This window comes from Carassius carassius, chromosome 33 (genome assembly GCF_963082965.1).
Source record: "Carassius carassius chromosome 33, fCarCar2.1, whole genome shotgun sequence".
NCBI lineage: Eukaryota > Metazoa > Chordata > Actinopteri > Cypriniformes > Cyprinidae > Carassius > Carassius carassius.
The window spans coordinates 12,759,526-12,785,282 of record NC_081787.1 but is presented as its reverse complement, the minus strand read 5'-3'; the positions used below and the strand labels follow the sequence as shown (position 1 = coordinate 12,785,282).

At 36.4% G+C, this 25,757-nt stretch overlaps 1 protein-coding gene across 1 annotated transcript; it reads left to right on the top strand.

Moving 5' to 3' along the window:
• Nucleotides 1-556: 556 nt before the first annotated feature.
• LOC132114128 (alcohol dehydrogenase class-3-like) lies at nucleotides 557-25,504 on the top strand. Its single transcript, XM_059522255.1, has 12 exons — nucleotides 557-613; nucleotides 729-866; nucleotides 20,307-20,418; nucleotides 20,536-20,634; nucleotides 22,295-22,434; nucleotides 22,842-22,983; nucleotides 23,094-23,181; nucleotides 23,755-23,974; nucleotides 24,065-24,325; nucleotides 24,588-24,723; nucleotides 25,037-25,175; nucleotides 25,290-25,504. The coding sequence occupies exons 1-12, from the start codon at nucleotides 557-559 to the stop codon at nucleotides 25,312-25,314; spliced, it is 1,557 nt and encodes a 518-aa protein (XP_059378238.1). The 3' UTR covers nucleotides 25,315-25,504.
• The last annotated feature ends 253 nt before the right edge of the window (nucleotides 25,505-25,757 follow it).

Genomic DNA, 25,757 nt, shown 5'->3' with positions numbered 1-25,757 from the left:
TTGGTGGTTCAATCCCTGGCTCCACCTGACCAAGTGTCAAGGTGTCCTTGAGCAAGACACCTAACCCCAGCTGCTCCTGACGAGCTGGATGGCGCCTTAAATGGCTGACACCACAGGCGGTGTATGAATGAGTGAGTGAATGGGTGAATGTGAGGCAACTTGTAAAGCGCTTTGGATGGCCATGGGGTCTGTTGAAAGCGCTATATAAATGCAGTCCATTTACCAAAATTTAACAGTATACATAAATACCAAATTTACACAATATACAAAATTTTCACAATAGACAATAAAAAAATTCCATATTATACACATAGTACACAGTATACTAAAGAGACTTATGAATCTATAGCTTTTATATATGACTTACAGTGATGTATACTGCAGTGTTTTAATGTGAAGTTCAGTGCAGTAGTAAACAGAGCTGCAAGTGTTCTATACTATGCAGTGCAAGACATGCTACAGTGCTATCAGAGTCAGTGTGGCTGGTGTGTAAATGGAATCCAGTGTGAGGGGTAGGTGGGTGATTGTTGTTTGGTATCTGGAGTTCAGTAGTCTGATGGCCTGTGAGAAAAAGCTGTCTCGTTTTCTGTTTGGTTTGGGTCCTGATGCTGCGGTACCGTCTCCCTGATGATAGCAGTGAGATGAGTTTGTGGCTTGGGTGGCAGGAGTCTCTGATGATCTTCTATGCTTTCCTCACACATCTCTTGGTGTGCACCTCTTCTCTGTAGGCTGATTCATCATCATCTGTGATCAGGCCTACTACCATTGAGTCATCCGTAAATTTGATGATGACGTTGGAGCTATGTGTGGCTACACAGTCATGCGTGTACAGGGAGTACAGGAGAGAACTGAGAACAGAGCCCTGTGTACCCCAGTGTTGAGGGTCAGAGGGGAGGAGATGTTGCTGGCAACTCTGACCACCTATCGTCTGCCTGTCAAGAAGTCCAGGATCCAGATGCACAGAGAACTGTTCTGACCCAGAGCCCAGAGCTTCACCACAAGCTTAGAGGGCATTATGGTATTAAATACTGAGCTATAGTCAACAAACAACATTCTAACATATGTGTTCCTCTTGTCAAGATGGGAAAGGGCAGTGTGCAGAGTGAAGGCAAGATTTGGTCCAGAGGTCCAGAGTTACTGTAACTTCAGGCTTTACATAATTTACACCAGTACATTTCTAAATGCTTTTATTTCCTCTTCACAAATCCCATGTACTGAATCTGCATCTCCTTCTTTTATTTCAGTTGAGATGATTACAATGTTTAATTCTGTTTGTATGAATATTAAGGATTCCATTGCTCCATGCAAAATTAAATGAAGAAAATCCAAAACATAACCTTGGCTAAATGAACAGACTTGTGCACTTAGATGGGCATGTAGAAAAGCAGACATGAAGTGGAGGAAAATTATAGGTTTCCTTACAAATGTTAAGGGATAGTCTGACAAAATACCAAAAAAACTGTAAAATATTACAGAGCAAGCTACTGGCCTGATATGATTGCTAATAACCAACCACGCGAGGTTTTTTGTTGTTATGAATTGACTGTTGTGTCTGAGAATAAAGCCTGGCTTGACCTTATTGCAGACAACGTAATTTTTCAAGTTTTTTGTCAAGAAAATAAATGGAGTCAAAGCAAGTTTTTCATCTATGGCTGCTAACCCAGTGCTAACAGATATAACTGGAATATATTCTTTAAGTCATTTTGAACTGGTGTCACTCACTGATATTAGAGATGCTTATTATGCTCCACCTAATCGTTCATCCTGCCCCAGTGATGCAGTTTCACATGTACTCTTAAAGAAGGTGTTGATACTGTAAGTCCAAGTTTTATCTATTATTAATAATAGTTTTCAGAATGGTATTGTAACCCTTTGCCTTAAATAAATCTACATTGAGACCTATCTTAAAAAAAATGTGAAAATGCCTAGCTTATCTAAGGTACTTCAAAAAATTTCTTAAACTACTTTCTTAAATGATATTTTAGATAAATTCAAGTATGGTTTTAGGGGTGGACACAGTACTCGCTGAACAGCCTTTGACACCATTGATCACTGGATCCTTCTGTCTCATTTAAAACAGATTGTTGGCTTTCAGGGGGCAGTCTTAAAATGGTTATCCTCTCATTTGAAAGGTAAATCCTTTTCAGTGAAGTCTGTAATTATTTCTCTGCTTCAGCCCCTTTTACCTGTGAGGTCCCACAAGGGTCCATTATGGGTCCAGTCCTGTTTTATTTTACAAGATTACGTTGGGAATTATTTTTAAGAAGTATGGTATTTTTTACCATCTGTATTTGGATAACACTCTAGTCTATTTGCTGTTGAGACCCAGTAGTAAGATTCCAAATGCCATACTCCTCAAGTGTCTGAAGGAAGTAAAGCTGTGGATATCTTAAAAATTTGTTCTTCTGAATAAAAAACAAAACAGAAATTGTCTTTGGCCAAACAGCTTGTAGCCAGAAGGTAAACAATAACTTAGGCCAATGGAATGGGTGCCTGTAGGATCAAGTAAATAATTTGGGTTTCATTTTTGAATCATCTCTTATTTGATCAACAGATAAAGACGGTGGTTAAAAATGAATGCTGGAAATATGGATCATGTTATTCCCTTGTTAGCTTCTTTGGGATGGCTACCTGTACAATTTAGGATACAGTATAAATTTTGATATATGTTTTTAAAGCACTCCACGGAATGGCGCCAGAATACTTAACTGAGCTTTTTGAGACCTACAGTCCAGGTGTAATATTAAGACCATCAAACAAGTTTCTTTTAACAATTCCCGATCACATCTCAAAATTGATCATGCTTTCTATATTGCTGGCCCAAGACTGTGAAACAATCTCCAATTGTATATCTTCCTTGACTGAAAATTGACTTCCTTGACTCAAAACTGAAATGAAAATGTAACAAAACAAGTAGAACCACAAATCTTGTTTTTTTCTGATCCAGAATTAGTTTCAACCAATCACTGACCTGTGATTTTAGAATCAGTGGTCATTGCTCAAAAATGTTGTTCCAGGAAGAAACAACTATGTTGATCCAAGAGAATGTCCCACACTATGCCAAGTGTACTCAAATGTTCACATTGTTGGATCAACAGCAGAAATGAAAGGTCAAATGATGTTCAAGGTCAAGGTATTTTTCTTCAACAGAATCCAATACACAAACACAGTTCTACATATAATAATTAATCTTTGTTTATTTACAAACCTCAGAGCCTCTTTCCTCCTGCATCAAGATAATAAAACGGGTCAATAAATTCCACTTTTATTATTTATATCTGCCAGGTTGTGAAATTAATTACCCTGAAAAAAAGAACAGCATTATAACATCACTCAGTTTAGAAAACTGCAGGGGAGCTATGTAAATATTGTCATCACCAAGATGGCTTCTCCAAAGCAGTAAAAGCTCTCTCTTTGACACTCAGCATTACCTCTGCTACAGCTGATGTCATGCTCTCTCTCAAAAAAAAAAAAAAAAAAAAAATATTGAAAAGCTTTTGATGGTGTTAAACCCCAAAACAATTTCAATCTTTTATTCCTCTGAGGTAGACATTATACTCCAGGAGACTCTACCTAAGAAGTGCCGTCCTGTGCTGCCAACCGATTTCTAGCCCATTTACTGTCCTTTTATGTTTCCTCTCCCCATTTAGATGTCCTGATTTCTCACCCGCTGTTTACTACATGCTGCTGTTTTCTACATCAAACTCTGAAGATGCTGCCAGGAGTGCTGGAGAATCCTTTTTCTGGCCGAATCATATTGCATTGTATTGCTGAGATGGTTTTAGTTCCTGGGGGAGGAGCACTGGATCTGTCAATGGATCTTGGTTGTTTTCTGTCAGATCTTGTTTGTCTCTTTTAAATGTGGATTGTCTGCAGCCTCTAAGCTAGTTTATCTTAAAAACACATTGAGTGATTATTTTACAGTTTGTTTTTCACTAATGATAAATGTATAAAATGCATTTTATATATTTTCAAAAATTATAAATTTATAAAATATGATACGTTTTACAGTCTTGTTCATTCCTGTTTAAAGTGCCTTTATTATGCCATTTTGAATATCGCCTTTCATGCAGTGTGTATTGTAGCTGTATGTGAATGTAAACAATATGCAAAGTTATAAAAAGTTATAAATAAAAGGTTTTTTTTTATAAAAAGAAAGAATTGTCTCTGAACAGCATAAACGAGTCTTCAGTAATTACAATCCCACTTCCGTGACAGATACATGTCACATTGTTACACATTTGCATAATACCGACTATGTTCTATGTTTGCTGGTCGCAAACAACTTGACCCACTCTCAAACACTGTAGCTTGTTTGTGTGGTAAACATCATAACAAAAAGTCGCTGTGTCTGTGTTGCTTCTGGATTGAGTCTGTCTCAGTTTGTTCTGTTTCTTCATATTATTTCAGAGTAATGGGGTGCTGCGCCAGATGACCTGGCCTCCACAGTCACCGGACCTGAACCCAATCGAGATGGTTTAGGGGTGAGCTGGACCGCAGACTGAAGGCAAAAGGGCCAACAAGTGCTAAGCATCTCTCGGGGAACTCCTTCAAGACTGTTGGAAGACCATTTCAGGTGACTACCTCTTGAAGCTCATCAAGAGAATGCCAAGAGCATTAATCATCCTGCTTTGAACGGGGTGCAAAGCAGTAATCAAAGCAAAAAGTGGCTACTTTGAAGAACCTGGAATATGACATATTTTGAAAAGACATAATATGGGCACTTTAAATTAAAAAGCAGTTGATTTATGCTGTGTTCCAGGCAGGTTTTTGAGCTCGTAATCACGATTTCAAACCACGACTAACAACTTTGTACCGTTCCAGACAAGTCACGCCAAACTTCCTGAGCGCAAGGAATTGTAGCCAGATTATAAATTTTATTTTATATCAACGTTACATTGTCCTAAAATCAATTTTTCAGCGTGTACCACTTGCATAAACACTGCATCCGTATAGGCAATATTATTTGTAGGGGCTGCCATCGTTGTTTCGCGTGCTGTGTGAGGTCAGATCTCGGAACTGGGAGTACATCAATCTAGTACGAGTTCATGGGTGGGAAGTCATGGGTTTGACTGCCGTTCCAGTGCACTTTCGCGGGTTTAAGGCTGGAAAAACACGGGTTACGGGTTGCCTGGAATGCGGCATTATACATTTCATATTTTACAAAAGTATAAACTTAACTTTTTCTCTGTGAACATGTATGCATTGTAAAGCCCTAAATAATAAACGTATTTAAAAGACACATTCTAAGTAATTTTTATATTTAATGATTTAGTTGACTTTTCTACTTGAAATTTAATAAAGAAATAAATAAATAACATGTACAATTTGTAAAAATTGGTCAACAGTTAAGAAATCCAGCTATGACTGCCTAAATTAGTAATACATCATTTAATGTTAATAAATAAATAATAATAATAATAAATAAATAAGATGGTGCACTAATTTACATATTTTTTATTTATTTTTTATTTACATTGTAGGGGAATGTAAAACCCAAGGACCAGATATGATGAATGAAGACCAGGAAGTCAGAGATTTGTTCAATTAATAATAAAATTATTTGAAGAAAAAAAAATAGTTTGCAGCTTTATCAGCAGAAGTCAGCTTGAGTACTCTCGATGGAGTTCGTAGGCCACTCTGTGTACAATTCAACAACAATTATACCCTGACAGAGGATACTAATTGCATCAATGTAAAAGTCAACAAAATTCTGATTGGTTCCAAAACCTAGATAAACTCTCCAAAGACGTATATCTGATACGCTGGACATTGGCAGTTGAACGTTTGTTTGAGCTTCTCCCTGTACAGTCAGGTACTTACACACATACGCAGAAAACTTATCAGATCTTCAAGGCCGCCTAGCCCTAGCTAGAATTTTATCAGTATGGTTCGTTACACACACACTATGAAGTCTTCATCTTAGAGAATAGAAATATAGCATAAAGCAGGATTCTTTAATATCTCATAAGTGCACATAAGGTTTCACATATCACTTTTGCCATAACTTGATTAATAGTCAAACAAGAAATAATGTAATAATGTAATTAATATCAATATGAAGGATATGGCAACTCGGCATCTACTCCTTCAACATGCTGAGATTCATGCAGTTTACCTGTAGTGGGCAGAGTCATGTATAACGACCTCTAGCCTGCCCTTGTTTGAAGCTGAATGATTTAATAGAGGCCAACCAGTGGATCATGGCAAGACACTTCACATACTCCTGCAGTGGAGAAGAGCAGGGAGGTGACAGTGGTCTCTTTCGATGCAATCAGGCCTGCATTTGCCCCTGAGGAGCCTGTGATCTTGTTGATTTTGTCTTTCTCCCTGTGGTGTATCTACCATGAGGTGCACCGCCCCATGGGACTGTGTGGTCCAGAACCCAGTGTAATGTTAGATTATAAAGCTGGAAGGCAAGAGGGAAGCCATTTCATGGCTCTCAAGCTCAGATGTGAAATTAATACTCAGCTGGTGTTACAGCAGGCCTCTCTGGATTGAACCTATCATACTGAGTTATTTCACCGGGAGGGTAATATCGCAACCACGTATGGTCGATGCATACTAAAAAGCTAAATGATTTTATATGGATGGACAATACGTGAACCTGCAATGACATAAAGGAATGAGTGGCAATACATCTAGACATGATCCAAACCTCGGAGACAAAGGGGAGCAAAAGGCCCTTTTGAAAGTTTTTCCAGCAGAGTGACATTGCAATGTCATTCTTTTCATTTTCCCCATCCACAGCGCTGAACATGCCATTACAGTTGCTTTGTTCTTGACAGGCACTTTCACTACAAAGGTAGGGACCAGGCGTGGGAAGAGTTTTGATGAAGTGGATGTCATCGAGGGGGCATCCTTGGTCTTCTAGTCCACCACAGCGGATTGGATTACATTTTGGGAAAACTCCTGCCTTGTCTGCACAAGCCACATGTCTAGAAGACAAAGTAGAGTGAGAGAGGAGCCAGGTGTGTGGATGATTAAATTAAATGTTGTTTGGGTTAGTATGCTCAGTGGGATTGAGGGTTCATTGTGTTGGACAGGTAGGGAAGAGGCCAGTGGAAAGTTCTGCAGTGAGATTAACTTTAAGCCTTCCATTCTGTCTGACTATGTATAATTCAGGCACATATTTTGCAATCTTTACATATGAACACTTGAACGGGCATTAAAATATCTTTCCATAGTCAAAATACTCAGACTGACAATAAGATTAATTAAGGCCTGTTTACCAGAAATCAAAAGGGATCAGCTGGCGTGATGAGTTGTTTCCTGAAGGAGGAAGTAGTGCAAGTACTGTGAGTGTTGATGTGTCACACTGACCTAGCCGGACCAGCTCTGCATCATGCCACTCACCTAATGAGGTTTTTGACAACGGCCAGCTGTTCCTGGAGAGGTGAAGAGGGTATCATCTCCAGAACCGTCACACTTGCCCACTTTGTGCCAGCTTGCTGCAGTCTAATTGACATCTGCCTGACTCTCTCTTCACAAAAGCTGCACGGGAAAAAGCGATTACCAAATAAAATCTGATCAATGAGCACTTTCTACCCATACACAAAGAGATTCCTGCGGATCGGTGCAAGTTGCTTTGTTTTGTACCAGTAGGCTCTGGCTGGGAGAACAGTTATTACAGGCTCTTTACGGAGGCTGCATGTGACCCTTTCTGAAGGTGAACGCCACCGGCTGCTTCAGTGTAGTTCATCACAACACTGCTTACCGCTTTCCATTACACTCCAGGTGCTCTTCAGAATTGCTGATACACATGAAACACACACTCGCAAACAATGTTGCTACAACTCACCTGAATCGTAACTTGTAACCCCCCAGCCCACATGCATACACGTCCACGGGGCTGTTTAAAATACAGTTCTCACTTAAATCCACCTACCCGCTAATACACCCACCACATAACACACTCACGTGGGTCGCCGCAATGATGGACTGAAGTGAGGCCTCGTCACCTCGGGTCCACGCTCCTCAGAGAGCCAGCCGAGGGCCGTTTCCCTTGCAGAGAACTGTAATAAGTGTCAGATGGGGTCAAGTCTTTATTCAGAGATGGAAAAGGGTAATGAAAGGTCACAGTTAGGTGGTTTCTAATACTTCACTGGTTTTGAGGTTGTGGGGTGGGTTACTAAGATTAAATGTGACTGCTGATAGTGCAGTTTATAGATGTATGTGTATTATTCAAGTGCACAAATGCTAATATTTAGATAATATTTATAAATATGCATTTTTTTTTTTTTGAAAAAGGTGGCATTGATGTAAAATGCTATTTCACATATTCTATTTAAATTCATGCATTTTGAAAGTTTGGCGTTTGGTTTCAATAACTGAATAATGGCAGACAAATGAAACTGAATCAAAGATATCAAAAGCTAGTTTACATCTAGTTTAGATTATTCCAATCAAGTGACATAAACCCTTCAAAAGATTGAGGTCAGTATTACTTTAATGTACTACAGTATTACAGTAGTGTACTTTCAACACTGACAATAATATAAAATTCATGAGCACCAAATCAGTATGTTACAATGATTTTTCAATGTTGAAGACTGGAGTAATAACTGCTGAACATTCAGCTGCTCAAAATGTAACACATTAATAAAGTACATTTGAACATAATAATGTTACAATAAAATGACTGCTCAAAATTAATCACATTAATAAATTACATTTAACTATTACTACTTAAATTATATTTTACAACATTACTTCTTTACTGTTTGCACTTTAAACACATATCAGTGTTTCACTAACCACAAAAATTACATTATATGTTATATTTTGTTCATTATAGTGACTGAAATGATCTGTAGTTCTACTCTTTTTCCTCAAACCAAGGCTGCATTAAAGGATGCATTATACTTTTCAAATTACATTTCAACTGCCAATGCATTTGCTCTCTGTTCCTTTTCTCATCCCACACATTAGTGATCGCCCTAATGTGGTCATGAATCTTATATGCCTGGGTATTCATAGATTTGCTGAGTCTGTGTTTAGAACAAAGATTTAAGAAGCTGTCAGTGAGAGAGATGAATGACTAACCAATATGATCACCTAGATCATTAGACACAATATAATGTTAATATGCCATTGACATGTATTATTGGAAGATAATTTGTCAAAAAAATAAAAAAATAAAAAAATAAATAAAAAAATAGAATGGATGCATTAAATTAAGAGTCATATAAAGTTATGCCTACTGCATGTTTATAAGAACTTGCAGAATTAACCTTTGAATATTCTTGAACATGTTCACAGAACATGCCGAGTAAACCTTTAAATATTCTTCAAGAGGTTCACACTTGGTTATTAGCATATATTAACAGATATGCACACAAATCTATCTATACACACTCCCACACATCCTGATTCTGTATTTCTGCTTTTCTTTCTGCTGACCGAATCAATTATAACATCAATGCTAATGATCACATCATAGATCAAATGGGATCGTTATCAAACACTTTTATTCACAGTGTTCCAGCACACCCCCACATGAACACATGCACACGCGAAATGGCAGTCTCGTGTTCATTTCAACCCTTTCACCTATCTCAACCACTGCCCCTTTTTTTACAAACATGTGCCACAGCACTGGCGCTAACGTGATAGAAACCAACTGCTCCCCTTTCCTAAAGCTGGAATCATCCACGCTTCATGCTCGCAGGCAGTTCAAACTCTCTCCTAACTCATTAAAGCTGATTTGGGATTATTTACATGCCGCTGGGAAGCACAGTAAACACGATTAGGTTGGACAAATACTGGGGTCAATATTTTGCAGACGTCCCAATTAATAAAACATACCATAAGATATGAAGCTACCGCTATCTGCAGTGGAAAGAAAGGCAGTTAGGCAGAGCATAATTGGCAAGACGAAGAAACAAGGACCCCTACTGCTATGCACTGACATGCCTGTCACTGTCAAGGCAGCCTGTACACCAGTAAATGCTAGCTCAAATGAGCATTGACAATCTGAAATACACTTCAAAACCAAATGGGAAACTGAAATGTAAAGAGAAACTGAGGTAAAAAGGGGGAAAATAATGAAAGAAAAGTGAGGTTGAGATAAAATAGAACAAAGAATAGTTTAAAGAATAGCTAGTTCTCAGAAATTTAGTGTTAATTTACACCCTCAGGCCATCCCAGATTTAGATGCTTCTGGTTAAAATAGGCATGTTTTTCATCCATAATATTGCTTTCTCCCATGAAAATGTCATCTCAGGAGAGAAATATGCACAGATAAAGCACTGTTTACAAGTGAAAATGGTCCAAAACAGCAGTAAAAAAAAAATGAAAGAAAAAAAAGAAACGAAAAATACATAATAATAATAATAATAATTATATGTTAGTGTTTTTTTTTGGGGGGGGGGGGGGGGGGGTACAACAGGGGATGGACTTTTTCACTGGAGAAAGCATCATTATGGATTATGAACTTGTCTTTTGGCCCAAAAGTGGCGGTTTAAAATTAAAACACCTTGATGATGGTTTTGTTTCTGCACAGCTTTTCACTTCACAAAGCATTACTTGTTGGATTGAGGTTGTATGGATTGCTTGTCGATAGCTGTGATGTTTTTATCAGCTGTCTGAACTCTCATTCTGACTTCACCCATTCACTACAGAGAATCCTGGTGAGCAAGTGATGTGATGAGAAATGTCTCCCAATGTATCCTGATGAAGAAACAAACTATCTTGGATTGGTTTGGGTCAATATTCAGCAATTTTTCATTTTTGGATTAACTATTCTTTTAAAGGTTCCTTGGAGTACTTTATTTGAACCATGAAGTAAAACAAAGATTATGATCGGTAACATGCTCTTAAAATAAAGGTTCCAAAAGAGGGTTTTCAAAGTGATCCCACTGAAGAATCATTTTTAGTTTCCCAAAGAACCCAGTGAACAGTTATTAAAACAATAATTTTTGTTTTAGTGTGAAGAAGATTTTAAAACTCTAAACAAAATAACATATTTTCCACTTTTGTTGAATGGAAGATTTCTTCATGGAACCATAGATGGCTGTATGCAAACAACTTTATATTTTCTATACAAGGCCCATCTCTTTCTTTTCTCTGAAAAATGTTTTCGGATAAAGTCATGTGTTTGTACCGTGTGTGTTTTATTTAGCTTTTTATTATTTCAAAAGACAAAAAGAAAGCCCAAGTAACACAAATGTCCATCTCAAAGGATACATTCTTGTCCACTTTTCAAAACAAACATGGCGTAGAGGCAGAATTCGAGAGCACACTTGAGAAGGACTGTAATAAAAACTGTGGATACAACGGACAGAATTCAGAGATGAGTGAGAGGGGGAGAGGGGAAGGATGGACGATGGTGTTTAAGATAGAACTGCAGATGAAGAGCTGCTGCAGTATCAGTGTGGGTGGAAGTGTCTGTGCTTAAATGACTCCTATCTTCTCTCTCTATCTGTTCACCTCACATTTCTCTCTCTCTCTCTTAGACAAATTTACCCAGACCAGCAATACTACAGAGGTCTGTATTAACTGCTGAAAGCTATCCATTTACATTCCCATTCATCTCAGTTTATTTGAAATCTGCAATCTTTGCTAATAGGTGCTCAGTTCTGGAGCCAAGACCTTTTTTTAGGTCTGGTCTGGGGCAGTGAAAGGACAGTGCTCTCTTCCACCTTCAGTACCCATGACTGAGGTGCTCTCGAGCAAGGCACCAAACCCCCATTTGCTCCCAGTGAACCACTGCAAAAAAAAAGGTCTGCCCACTGCTCCGGGTGTGGGTGTGTGTGCACTTGGATGGGAAATGCAGTGCACAAATTCTGAGTATAAGACATGCTTGGCGACGCCTCACATCACTCACTTCTTTCATTTTTCAGCATCTCAGCCTGTCATCTGTGAAGCATGCTATAGAATACAGTCCATGCAGCTTATGCGTGGGAGACCATTGTGCATGCTTTAGAGAAAAGTGAAAAATCCTTACTTACTCATCTCTATGTTTATTCAAACCTATGTACCAGGGGTATTCAATTAAAGACGAAACATATCATTGAACAGTAAACACAGTGATCAAAAATTAGGATACTGGGTCATCAGAGCTAAAGGACAATGGCATCTGAGAATTTTTCTATGGAAAAAAACAAAACAAACAAACGACCAACAAAAACAACAATAACAAACTATAAAAGTACCATAAAGTTCATAAAGTCAATGCCAAACCATTTCGAGCTTTGCCTGAGGAGCAAACTGAAATTTTGTTTTGCAGTCTCTGCAAATCCTCCCACTTTGCTGCAGATCTCAAAACATTCTCTCCAAATTTATCTTTTAATATCAGCAGTGAATTTTAATATCATTGCATGCCATTTAGTTATATTTGGAATATATAAGTTTCAATCAATTACTTAATTTAACAAAAATACTAAATAAATTAATAATACATTTTAATAACATTAAAATGTCTGCTGGGCTATGATCTTGGCACTGCATGATTCAGCACTCCTATGATCAGCAGAATATTTTGGATAAAGCAGATATTAAATATAAATGGAACCATATTGGGCACAAACACAGCGGATTTTGGATAAAGCAGATATTAAATATAAATGGAACCATATTGGGCACAAACACAGTGGCTACTGAAACATTGATGTGACATATAATGAAAAAGTGAAGAGAATTTGTTGGGGGTTTGGGGGTATTGTACCAATTAATTATTACATAATAATATATTACATTATAAAATAATGTTTTCTATTTTAATATAATATAAAATATAATTTATTACTGTGATGCAAAGCTGAATTTCCATCAGCCATTTCTCCAGTCTAACGTGTCACATGATACTTCAGAAATCATTCTAATTTGCTGATTTATTATTAGAATTATCAATGCTGGCAACAGTTGTGCTGCCAAATATTTGTATTTTTATTTATTTATGTTTTATTTTTGGAAACTGCAATACTTTTTTTCAGGATTCTTTGATTAATAAAAAGTTAAAAAGAACAAAATTTATTAAAAATATAAATCTTTGCTATCACTTCTTATCAATTTAACACATCCTTACTGAATAAAAGTTTTTTTTTTTTAGAATAAAAATTCACTGACCCCAAACTTTTGAACAGTAGTGTAAACTGTTAAAAATATTTTTATTTAAAATAAATGCTCCTCTTTTTACCTTTTTATTCATCAAAGAATCCTGAAAAAAGTGTATTGAGCAGCACAACAGTTTCCAGCACTGAAAATAAATCAGCATAGAATTATTTCTGAAAGATCATGTGACACTGAAGACTGGAGTAATGATGCTGACAATTCAGCTTTGCATCACAGGAATGAATTAGATTTGAATATATATTAAAATAGAAAATAATTATGTTACATCATAATAATATTTCACAATATTATATTTTCCTGTATTTTTGATCAAATGAATGCAGCTTTGATGAAAATAAGAAACTCCTTTAAAAGACATTAAAAATAATTCTGATTCCAAACTTTTGATCAGTAGTGTATATCTAATCATGGCATGCAGTTCTTTGATATTTAGCAGATGCCTCTTTCTCAAGTGGCTTACACTACACTAATTACAAGTAAAGTGCCTTGCTCAAGACCATGACCATGGTAGAACTACACTTGACCTCAGTGATCTCAACATCATGGTTCACCTAAATATGTGATCAAACCTTTATGAACCTTAATGGGATAGTCCAGTCTTCAACAGAGCACAAAAGTTCATTGAAGAATATCCTTGCCACTCTATGATGAAGGTATGGATGTGAATGAAGGGGCTTGAGTTTAAAATGACAAAATTAATTAAAAAAGTCATATTTTATCAAAATAAACAGAACAATAATTAATTATTGTTCAAGTGCAACCAAACTCCTATTAATGTGTTCTTCAGAGAAGTATAACAAGAACTTTTTTAACAAATTGTTCTTTTGAACTGGATCCATTAACAAATCCTTTACCCTACTTTGACCCATTTAAGAATTCAAAAGCCCCTTGGTCCAGTTCATTAGGTGATGGCACCTAATAATGCCCTGCGGACCAGTCTGATACCTGGAAAGGATATGCACTCGTCCATCATTTATTAAAGAGAATGGGAAACCTAATCATACACATTATCTTCTCTGATTTTGTTGAAAGGTTTGTTTGGATGAACAGTAGGAGCAGGGAGAGTGTGGAAAACCTCTCAGCTCTAATGACACTGCTATTTGTATGTATAGGTGCTTTCAGGGTATAATCTTGGTCATCGTTGCTGTACTGAATGGAATAGAGAAGGCAAAGCGAGATGGAATGTGTAAAACTGATATCAAAGGGAACCAATTACAATACATTAAAGTATTTGATTTACTAACATCAAAGTACAAAAGAGCTTGTAGCTAACAATTATCTGACCTGGTGGCATGGATTTTTCTTTTCTTTTTTTTTTCGTAGCTCTACCATTATGGTGATATTCTCTTAAGTAATCAAGGTGTCCATCTGCCACCTAAGAAAACATGAATACTCATTGAAATTCTTGACAACACTGAATTTGGAGAAACAGTCAAAAACCATATTTTTCTTTTCGGTAAACTACAGTAAACTCGGCTACTGACACAAAACCACCAAATAACTTTGGAATCTTAACAGATATGACCTTTATCACTGCTGTTCTCACCCATGGTCTAAACACTTCACTCAGTTTGGTTAAATCGGACCCAGCCCGTCAAAGCATTAAAGGAAAACAAACATAATGCCAGCTCATATCGTCTCTCATCTCAAAGGTGAAATGCCAACTCAGAATACATCACAGCCTGGCTCTAAGCAACAGATGACCTGTCTTCAGATGTCCCTGAATGCTCAGTTCTCCTCTCCTACTCAGAATGCACTGACTCAACCTGATCATAGAACGAGTGACATTCACACGGGCTGAGAGAACAGTGTGCCATTTAAAATGGACACACACATGCACACTTGCATATCTTCTTGCATACCTCTAAGCCATTGGGCTTACTGTCTCCTGAAGCAGAATAAAAAAAAATGGTGTTATGTCATGCTGGTACTTTGTATATACTTCCTTTGAAAGAGCACAAGGCCCTTTGGAGGCCCAATGGAAAAATCGATGGCCAGAATAATGATGCACAGTCTTGGGTTGGCTTGGATCTGTGCTTTGCATTCAGTGTCATCCTAAACACAGATTGGATGCAAGGTCTCATCCACATAAGTTATTTCATTCAGTTACATTCTTTCTTTCCTTCTTTCTTCTTCTGTCTCCACGTGTATATCCACTAATGATGGTGTAGGCTTATGCTGGGTACACACCAAACAATTTTTTTTACATCTTAAACTATTTTTTAAATGTGATAGACCACAAACATGAGGATAAAAAATCCTATATTTAACTGTTTTGCTCCTTTAGTGTGTGGTGTGCCATGATGTGACAAAGACAGCACACCACACACAAACAGATTTTCAACCAGAGTCTCGACTGTGAACATGGCGGATGATATGCAGGAAGAAATCGCAATGATAGTGTTTGGAATGATTTCATACACGACACGTTGTATAAACATTAGTGCTGTTGCCACAAATCAACTAGCTGATCCTCCATCTCTGCTGTCAACATCAATTTCACTTTGTGCTGCGCCATGACTGCTTCCATCTTCCATCATCTCGCTTTCTGATTGGGATATTGTTTCGTTTCACCTGATAATCTCCAGAGCGCGCGTTTGTCCTCTGGGTTCCTCCCACACATCAGGATTTCTGATCGTAAATATTAAACATGTTGAATATTTTTACGATTCGCGATCGGGCTGCTCCGATGTTCTTCCGATTAGGTTCGGACACTCTTAACACACCTCACACCAAGATAAAATCCGCTAAAAGAATCGGGACAAAGCTAGGATTGTCGGAAGGGGGGAAATCGGCCCAAAATCAGCCCGATTATCTTTTGGTGTGTACCCAGCATTATTTGTGCACAGCAGCCTAAGCGAGGGGAAAAAGAAGCCAATGACACCGGGTTTGATTAACAATTGTGAGCAACGTGTGTACTGTGCATTATATATATATATATATATATATATATATATATATATATTGTCATTTATTCCTGAGAGAGCAAACCTGAATCTTTTACAGCCATGCTTCAGTCTTCAGTGTAACATGATCCTTCAGAAATCACTGTGTAATGATTTGGTGCTGATTATATTATCAGTGCTGAAAGCTATTTATTTATTCAGAATTTTTTTGATGACTAGAAACTTTAAAAGAACAACATTTATTTCATTTATTTTTTTATAGCCTAAATGCCTTTGTAATTGAAAATAAATCTAACAATATACATTAAATATTTTTATTTATCTATTTATTATTTGTATGTTTGTTTGTGCTTTTTTCTCAGTTACCAAATGAGGCCCATTACAAAAATGTGCAAAATTTACAAAATGTGTTTGAGACATGTTTTGGTATATGCATCCCAAACAAATCCAGAACAAACAACTTTTTGGATCTAATGAGGTGCTTAGTGGTACATGGGCTGTAATTATGCCAAAGCAAAAATGTACTTACACTTAGGGGAGATAAAAAGGATTTGTAAAGCTATGTAAGTACAAAAAAAAGTGGTATAAGCGATCAATAATTAATTTACTTTCAGCAGTCAGGAGCAATTAACAGACTTTTTGCCCATTACAGTCTAAAAGGCCACATGGCCTTCTTTATCCCGTAATCTAACTGGGCATTGTGACAATCATGGATTACCCAACCATGAAATCAATACAACAGGATACGAACCATTCCACATTCGTGCAATTAAATCACATTGTTCATGTCCTAAAAGGTGCAAAAGGAATTTGTAGAGTGGCTACACATTGTGGTAATTTACAACAAGTTTTCCAAAGTAAAGACTTTGTGAGCCTTGCGAGAGCATTAAAATGAGGAATTTAAATTGGCAAGCATTTTTTAAGACACCTTTTCAATGCTTTTTCCCCTTGATGGATAACATTTCTGGCTCTTCTAAAATGAAATATTATTCAATATTTAAAATTTTCTGATTTTGTACAAAGTATGAAGGTCTCATCAAGTGCAAATACGTTAAATGCCAAGGGTATTAGGAATAAAAAATAGTTTTACAGTTCGGTTTTGTAACTGTGTCATCAATTCAGAAACATTTTTGCAAATACAAAACAATGGTTGTGTATGTCTTCCATCTCCTCTATGAAAAGCAGCACAGTTTCTGAGCATGTGTGTGCTGACAACAAGAGGCTGTAGTGTCTCTCAATCAGCCAAGAAGAGATAAAGTCGAAATTCCAGTCATCGTTGAGTTTGAGGATGTGCAGGTATAAAGGCAGGATTTATTTTCTAAAAGGTTTTAGGGAGAGTGTAAAGGTATTTGTGGTACAAGGTATACAACACAAGGTTATAATAAGCTCCACATAAAGCGAGGCACTCCTCTTGATGTAGGGTGCTCTCTCTCTGGCTGTCTAGCGCTCTCTTCCTCTTCTTCAGTACACTACTCAAGTTCCCATGCTGGATGCTGACAGTTGCCTGCGGCATTCAAGAAAAACTAAACTAAAAAACCAAAAACTAAAAAAAGCAGGTAGAGAGATTCGGGGGAAACTGACTTCTATTTACAGATATCGCCTTCTACTGTGCAGACCCAGGAGAGCCAGCAGTTCCCTGATCAGAATCCAAATGTTCTGGTCTCTCACACTCCAGAGATATTGTAATGTGCCGTTGCTCATCTCACATGTGTCAAGAGTGACCCCTGCTGTTTCGTCAGTGCATGCATTCATATTTCTTACATGGATGACAGGTCATTTGAACTCTAGACTTTCTCCTTCAAAATCTCTTTGATGTCACTTTCTTCGTTTTTTTTTTTTTTTTTGTCAGCTTAGTCAGTCTTTGTATTTAGTTACATACTCTGTAAACTGAGGTCTAGAAAAGTATTCTAAATTAATCATATTAGTATTTGGAATTAAAGGGATAGTTCACCCCCCCCCCCCCAAAAGTTTCAAACGATTCAGGTTCAGGGAGAGCCAGTTAAATCAAATGATTTGTTCGCGAACCGGATATCACTACACATGAACGTGCTCACAACAGACCCGGAAGAAAAGACAATGCTGAATAAAGTCGTAGTTTTTGTTATTTTTGGACCAAAATGTATTTTTGATGCTTCAACAAATTCTAACTGACCCTCTGATGTCACATGGACTACTTTGATGATGTTTTTATTACCTTTCTGGACATGGACAGTAGACCGTACATAGGTTTTCAATGAGGGGAATGAGAGCTCTCGGACTAAATCTAAAATATCTTAAACTGTGTTTCGAAGATGAACGGAGGTCTTATGGATTTACGACAACATCATTAATGACATAATTTAAATTTTTGGGTGAACTATCCCTTTAAAAAACAGATATCAGTATGTTTCTTTTAAACATGATATTTGGAATAATCTAAATGATATATATATATATATATATATATATATATATATATATATATATATATATATATATATATATATATATATATAAGAGAGAGAGAGAGAGAGAGAGAGAGAGAGAGATTAATAATAATAAACAATAAAGTTCTTAAAGTTCTTTTTATAACTTTAATATTTTACTATTATTTCATATGTCAGATTTTGATGAGTTAATGAGCTAAATTTCACTTAAATTAATTTTTATTTAAATTTCTTAACAAATTAATCAGTATTTTTCAGTCAAACATTCTGAAAATATGAAGGCATCTTCTTTCAAGAAGTTACATTAGGTAATTTCAGTCTTTTTGGTTTCCTAGATGTGAAGTGATGTTTTAAACCTTATTCACATGGTATTTTTTATTATTATTATATATTTTTAGGTGGGTCACCTTTTTAATACTTTTTTAATACGTTTGCTATAAAATAATTGTATTGTTATTTAATACTTGCTTTTTATTTTTAAATATTTACATTACATTTACATTTATTCATTTAGCAGACGCTTTTATCCAAAGCGACTTACAGATGAGGACAGTGGAAGCAATCAAAAACAACAAAAAGAGCAATGATATAAAAGTGCTATAACAAGTCTCAGTTAGGTTAACACAGTACACCTAGCATGGGATTTTAAATAATAAAATAAATAAAAAGAAATAGATAGAATAAAAAAACAATAGAGCAAGCTAGTGTTAGAGATCTTTACACATACACACACATACAATTGCATAATAAATGAAAAGAATATAGAATACAAAAAGATTAGAAAGGTAGTTAGATTTTTTTTAAAGAATAGAATTAGAATAGTGAGTGTTAAAGTTAGAGGGTCAAATAAAGATGGAAGAGATGGGTTTTAAGCCGATTCTTGAAGATGGCTAAGGACTCAGCTGCTCGGATTGAGTTGGGGAGGTCATTCCACCAGGAGGGAACATTTAATTTAAAAGTCTGTAAAACTGACTTTGTGCTTCTTTGGGATGGCACAATCAAGCAACGTTCACTTGCAGAACGCTAGCTTCTAGAGGGCACATAAGTCTGAAGTAACAAATTTAGGTAAATGGGTGCAGAGCCAGTGGTAGATTTGTAGGCAAACATCGATGCCTTGAATCTTATGCGAGCAGCTATTGGAAGCCGGTGCAAATTGATAAACAGAGGTGTGACGTGTATTCTTTTTGGCTCATTAAAAATTAATCCTTCTGCCGCGTTCTGGATTAATTGTAAAGGAGATATAATATTAATATAATATTTATATTTATAATAGTATATTAAATATAATAGTATATTATTATAATTGATAATAAAATTATAATAATTGTATTATTATAATTGTTTTATAAATTATAATAATATACTATTATATTAATTAATTAAATATAATAGTATTATTACACTTTATTATTTTGTTAATTATTTTATTTATATAAAATAGTGCAATAATATTTTTTATCATCATTATTATAATTTTTTTATGGTTACATTTAACAGGTCACACTTTGTGCAGTATGAGTACCAAACCAAAACTCCAGGTCAGGTGCTCATTTGAGAACCAGGCTGAAAAACTTATGTGCACCCCTGTGTGTGTGTATGTGTGTGTGTATATATATATATATATATATATATATATATATATATATAAACAGCATGTCACACCAAATAACTTTCACTTATCATTGTTATTTTCAGTAATAGACAATGATAAGTGGGTTTTCTTTTAAAATAATCCATATCTTAGAAGCAGATATTGCTTCAGAATATCAAAGGGATTCTTAGAAGCAATTTTAGCTTCTTCCTTTGGCTTTTCTGCCTCTTATCAGTTCCCTATGATGTGACCTACAGTATTATGCAGATATCTTTAATTAGCTTTTCTCTTTCTCTCCTCTTGCATCAGTTCTTCATTGACCCTATGAAGCTGCTGCCCCTCCAGAGATTCCTCCCGAGGCCTCCAGGTGAAAAGGGGCCACCCCGTGGAGGTAGAGGAGGAGGAAGAGGTGCGAGAGGAGGTAAAATCACACAAGAAAACAGTATGGTGTTAGATTCAGTTTTATCATCATCTCTGGTAATAACATCTACATAACTGTAACTTTTGAAGATAAATCCCTAAAGTGATGTATTTGCAGGTGGCTTTCGTGGAGATCTAGGTGGCAGTGGATGTGGAGGATTTGGTGGACGTGGAGGTGGTGGAGGCAGGATTGGAGGGGGTGGACATGGATTCAGAGGTAATTAGCGATGTTGATCATCGGAAAAGAATGATGAAATTGGATGAAAGTGCTGAATTCAGTTTAATGGAAGAATTTATCCAAGAATTTAAATTCCATCATGTACTCACTTTTATGCCTTTACAAATCCACAAATATAATTATACTATACATTTTGAATATACATTAATGTTTAAGTTGGGATCTGTAAGATTTTTTTAAATGTCTTTGAAAGAATTCTCTCATAATCACCAAGGCTACATTGAATAGCAGTGTTTATATGTGAATATTATATCTGTATTCTGTATTTTTTAATAAAATAAAACATCTTCATTGCTTTGCAGGTGGAAGATGACGAAGGTCTCACAGTATGGGATACGTCGTTTCTTCTGCTGGGACAGTCCCATTGAGAAGCCTGAATCAGCATTTGGACTGTTAATTAATTGCTGTTTTGAATGATTACGTAATTGTGGAATACATAATTGTTAGCCACATAGTTGTGCAGTGCTATGTGCTATCAACAGATGGACAAGGTGTTAAGTCAGGATATATTTTTTTCTTTGTCTCTCCAGATCTTCAGTGCAGAACCAATGCTATTTCACTGACTAGTTTTAAAGATCAATATACATTTTTTTAAGTTGCTGATAAATAGAATATGACTTCCAAATATACTGTAAAAAAGTAGCAACGTTTCAGACATTAAAGGATGACATTTTGGTAACTGTATATTGCACAGTTCCTTACTGATTTCGTGATTATTATATAATACAAGCACACCAGCCTATTTCAACTACTAAAACTGTCCTGATATGTATGCACGTGGACAATGGAAGACCACATGATGACCTGAAGTTCCATTTCCAGCCATAACTTATGATATATTTACAAAAGTACAGGCATCAGAAATGCTTTGACACTCTATTTCTAATTGCAGGGAAAGCTGCTCTTTTATTTCTTTCATTGTTTGTAATTCAAAAGATAAATCGTTTAGCAACAGATCAACAAAATGCAAAAACGCTGCTTGCGCTGAGAAAAACAACGAACTTTGCTCAAGCGTTGCCATATCTTGGTCTCCCATTGGTTGAAGAAAGAGTTCTTCAGTTTGGCACACCCCTCCTTCCCTTCCTCCCCGGCTGGTGGAAGAAAAGTATGGCCACAAATGGGAAAGTAAGTTGGCAGCGAAATTTGCGCTCACCTTTTGAAATACGTAAAGTATATACAGTGTGTATTTGGTTGTGTTTCTTGTTCGTAATTTTGCACTATTTGTGAAAAACCTCGAGCGTCAAGACGTTCAATCAAAAACGGTTTCAAATATGTAGCAGCACTTGTGCATGACAGGAGTGCAGAGATAGGTAACTTATACAAATATCCGTTGTGCTGCTTTGACCTGTTTTCCGTTGCCTTTGTTTTCAGATATATGACAATGCATGCGTAAAAGATCAGAAACATGCTAGTCTGATCTATTGTTCCATTCACCGAGCTTTCAGCATTGATTTATTACAGCATATTAAATAGAGATTCGCTATATATTGGGCCGATTTTGCTAATACTGTACATGAACTGCATTGTTTTTGTGTGTCTAATTGCATCTCGAACTGCACCTGCATAATATCATCCAGATCAGTGGCTTACATAAACTTCATTTTATGGGAAATGGAGTTACCAAAACCATTCTTTTAAGAGTGTTTATCAACTGAAATCTTTTTAATTCATCCTCAGGTGATCAAATGCAAGGCAGCAGTGGCCTGGGAGGCTGGTAAGCCTCTTTCCATTGAAGAGGTGGAAGTAGCTCCACCTAAAGCCCATGAAGTTCGAGTGAAGGTAAACCATTAATCTGAACATTGTTCTTTTTGACAAAAGCTATAGGTAATTTGATGTGGATTAATTGTAGATAACACCGAGTACTTTGGTGCTCCATAAAACCTTCGTTTTTAACATTTTAAACAGACATATCAGAGGATTTTGAGATGTTTTCTTAACTGATAGAGTTAAAATTTCACTTTGTAATTGCACCGGCTCTACTAAAGATGTAACAAACCACCTTGCAGCTGCACTCTGTCAAAACACCATGTTCTGTGACAGATTTCTCAATGACCCTTATCTTGAGCATGATTATGCAGAAGAGCGTTTGTGTTCTTTATTTAAAATAATTAAGCAATCAATTCATGAATACATGCATAGCTGTTCAAAGTCTGTAACTGAGAAGTCTTCGTGATTGTATGTTTTAGGTTCATGCTACAGGTGTGTGTCACACTGACGCCTACACTCTGAGTGGGAGTGACCCTGAGGGCTTGTTTCCTGTCATCCTGGGTCACGAGGGGGCAGGAACTGTTGAGAGTGTTGGCGAAGGGGTCACCAAATTCAAACCAGGCATGTCCAAAATGGACTATTTACCCTCACGTGAATGACATTCAATGTGTAAAATGTGAGCCGTTTTGGTGTTATGGAGAAATCTTGAAGCTCTTATACTTTTTTTGAAGGTGATACTGTTATCCCGCTGTATGTACCTCAATGCGGAGAGTGCAAGTTTTGTAAAAATCCTAAAACCAACCTGTGTCAGAAAATCAGGTAATTTTGAAAATAATGTCATTATCATTTTTCCTTTGTGGAAATACTCAACTGTTAAAAAGTTGAGGTAATTTTTTTTTCTTTTTTTTTTAAGCAAGAAATAATACATTTATTATGACACATTAAATGGCAAAAATCACTAAAAATCAGAAGACTTAAAAAAAAATCAACTAAGTTAGCTCAAATGTAACTTATTTTTTCTTTTGAACTTTCAATTGATCTAAGAAGGAAAGTTTTTTTTATTTTTTTATTACCAAATCAGTCTATTAAAAGGATTTCTGAAGTATTATGTGACACCGAAGACTGGAGTAATGACTTAGTAAAATTCAGCTTTGCCATCACTGGAATAAATTACTTTGAAAATATCTTAAAAAAGAAAAACTAAATCAAAATGTATTTTAATATTTCAAAATATTACTGTTTTTAATGTATTTTTGATCAAATAAATGCAGCCTTGGTAAGCATAAGAGACCAACCCCAAACCTTTGAAGGGTAGCGTAGGCCTTATATTGTTAATGCTAACTGAAATAGTTTGGTTTGTAGATACTTAGTTGTAATGTCATTTTTTTTAAGGGTGACCCAAGGTCAGGGTCTGATGCCTGATAAGACCTCCAGGTTCACCTGTAAAGGAAAGAAGCTTTTCCACTTCATGGGTACCAGCACCTTTTCCGAATACACCGTGGTGTCTGAAATCTCTCTGGCCAAAGTGGATGAAAATGCCCCCCTGGACAAAGTGTGTCTGCTGGGCTGTGGCATCTCCACTGGATATGGAGCTGCCATCAATACTGCTAAGGTCTGCTTTGTTTAATTAATGAGTATTTCTTTATATCTGAATATTTCCTGCTGCCTCAGAATGGCACATGAATTGTATTCACCCTGGCAGGTTGAGGCTGGCTCTACATGTGCTGTGTTCGGTTTGGGAGCAGTGGGGCTTGCAGTCATAATGGGCTGCAAGTCAGCCGGCGCCACCAGGATCATTGGCATTGACATCAACCCAGACAAGTTTGAAATTGCCAAGAAGTTTGGAGCCACCGAGTTTGTGAACCCCAAGGACCACAGCAAGCCCATTCAGGAAGTGTTGGTGGAGCTGACAGATGGAGGAGTCGACTACTCCTTTGAATGCATTGGCAATGTTGGCATTATGGTGAGCTACAGAAATATCTGCCATTTAGTTAGGGTTGAATAAAAACTGGCTAATGCAGCCACCCAGCTGTGCACTGCTTAATTGGAGTCGTCATTGTTCCACAGCTTATTTGGTTCCATGGTAACTCTAAATTAGAGCCAAAATAATGCTCACTATTGTTACTAATGTGAAGTGCATAATTCCAAATACATTTGTTTATACAGCTTAGGTTAAGGATGACCGTTATTGCTGACATGTTTCTTGTTGTCATGTTTGAATTCAGAGAGCTGCTCTTGAAGCTTGTCACAAAGGCTGGGGAACCAGTGTCATCATTGGTGTGGCAGGAGCAGGCCAAGAAATCTCCACCCGCCCCTTTCAGCTGGTCACAGGGCGCACATGGAAAGGCACAGCTTTTGGTGGTGGGTATTTTATTTTTTATTTTTTTCTCACTTTAATTATATGTATTTCTAATAAACAAATCTTTGTATTGTTTTGTTTACATTGTATTATTATTATTATTATTTATTTCATTAAATACAAATTTTTGTATTTATAATTTATTGTGTTATAATTTTTTTTTTACTTTGTTTTATAATCTTATTTTATTATTGCTTTTGTGTGTGTGTGTAATAATAATAATAATTATTATTATAACTATTATAGAATTATTGGTATTATATAATGTTACCATTTACAAATAGCTGGGTAATACACCTTCTTTTTGTCTTTTAGGATGGAAGAGTGTGGAGAGTGTCCCTAAGCTAGTGAATGACTACATGAACAAGAAGCTGATGGTGGATGAGTTTGTTACTCACACGTTGCCCTTTGCCCAGATCAATGAGGCTTTTGACCTGATGCATGCTGGAAAGAGGTGCATACATTATAATACGGCTGTTTTTATCTGGTGTTATTTGTAATATTATATGTGTGCATTATGGTGTACAAATTGTTGTCAAAATGCAAACTTTTTGTATGTCTTCCACAGTATCCGAACTGTCCTGCAGCTTTGAGCCTCAAGTTCAACAAACTCAGTCAAACTCAAGTTCTGCCTTGTCCTGCCATGAAACAAACATGCTAATCATTAACATCCTTGTCTCAGTAGTTGCTGTGTTGACTGTTGTGTTAGAGGTTGTTCTGATAATGGTTATTTGCGTGTAGAGGTCCAGTTACACAATGAATAAATTTGATTATCAAACAGAACATTCTGTGCTTTTATTTTTATATATAGTCAAAATGTTGCATCATTAGTGGCTTGGTATATTCTGTTGTAAGTTATAAATCTTGAACATTTAGAACCATAAAAATTGACCAGATAAATAATTTGATTAATATCAACATGTTCAAAACAATCCAGTTGATTACACATTGTTAAAAATTTAAAATAGTATAACATTTTCAAATTAGGTTTTTCAAATAATATTTTCTCTGTTACTTTCTACTTTTAGTTATACAA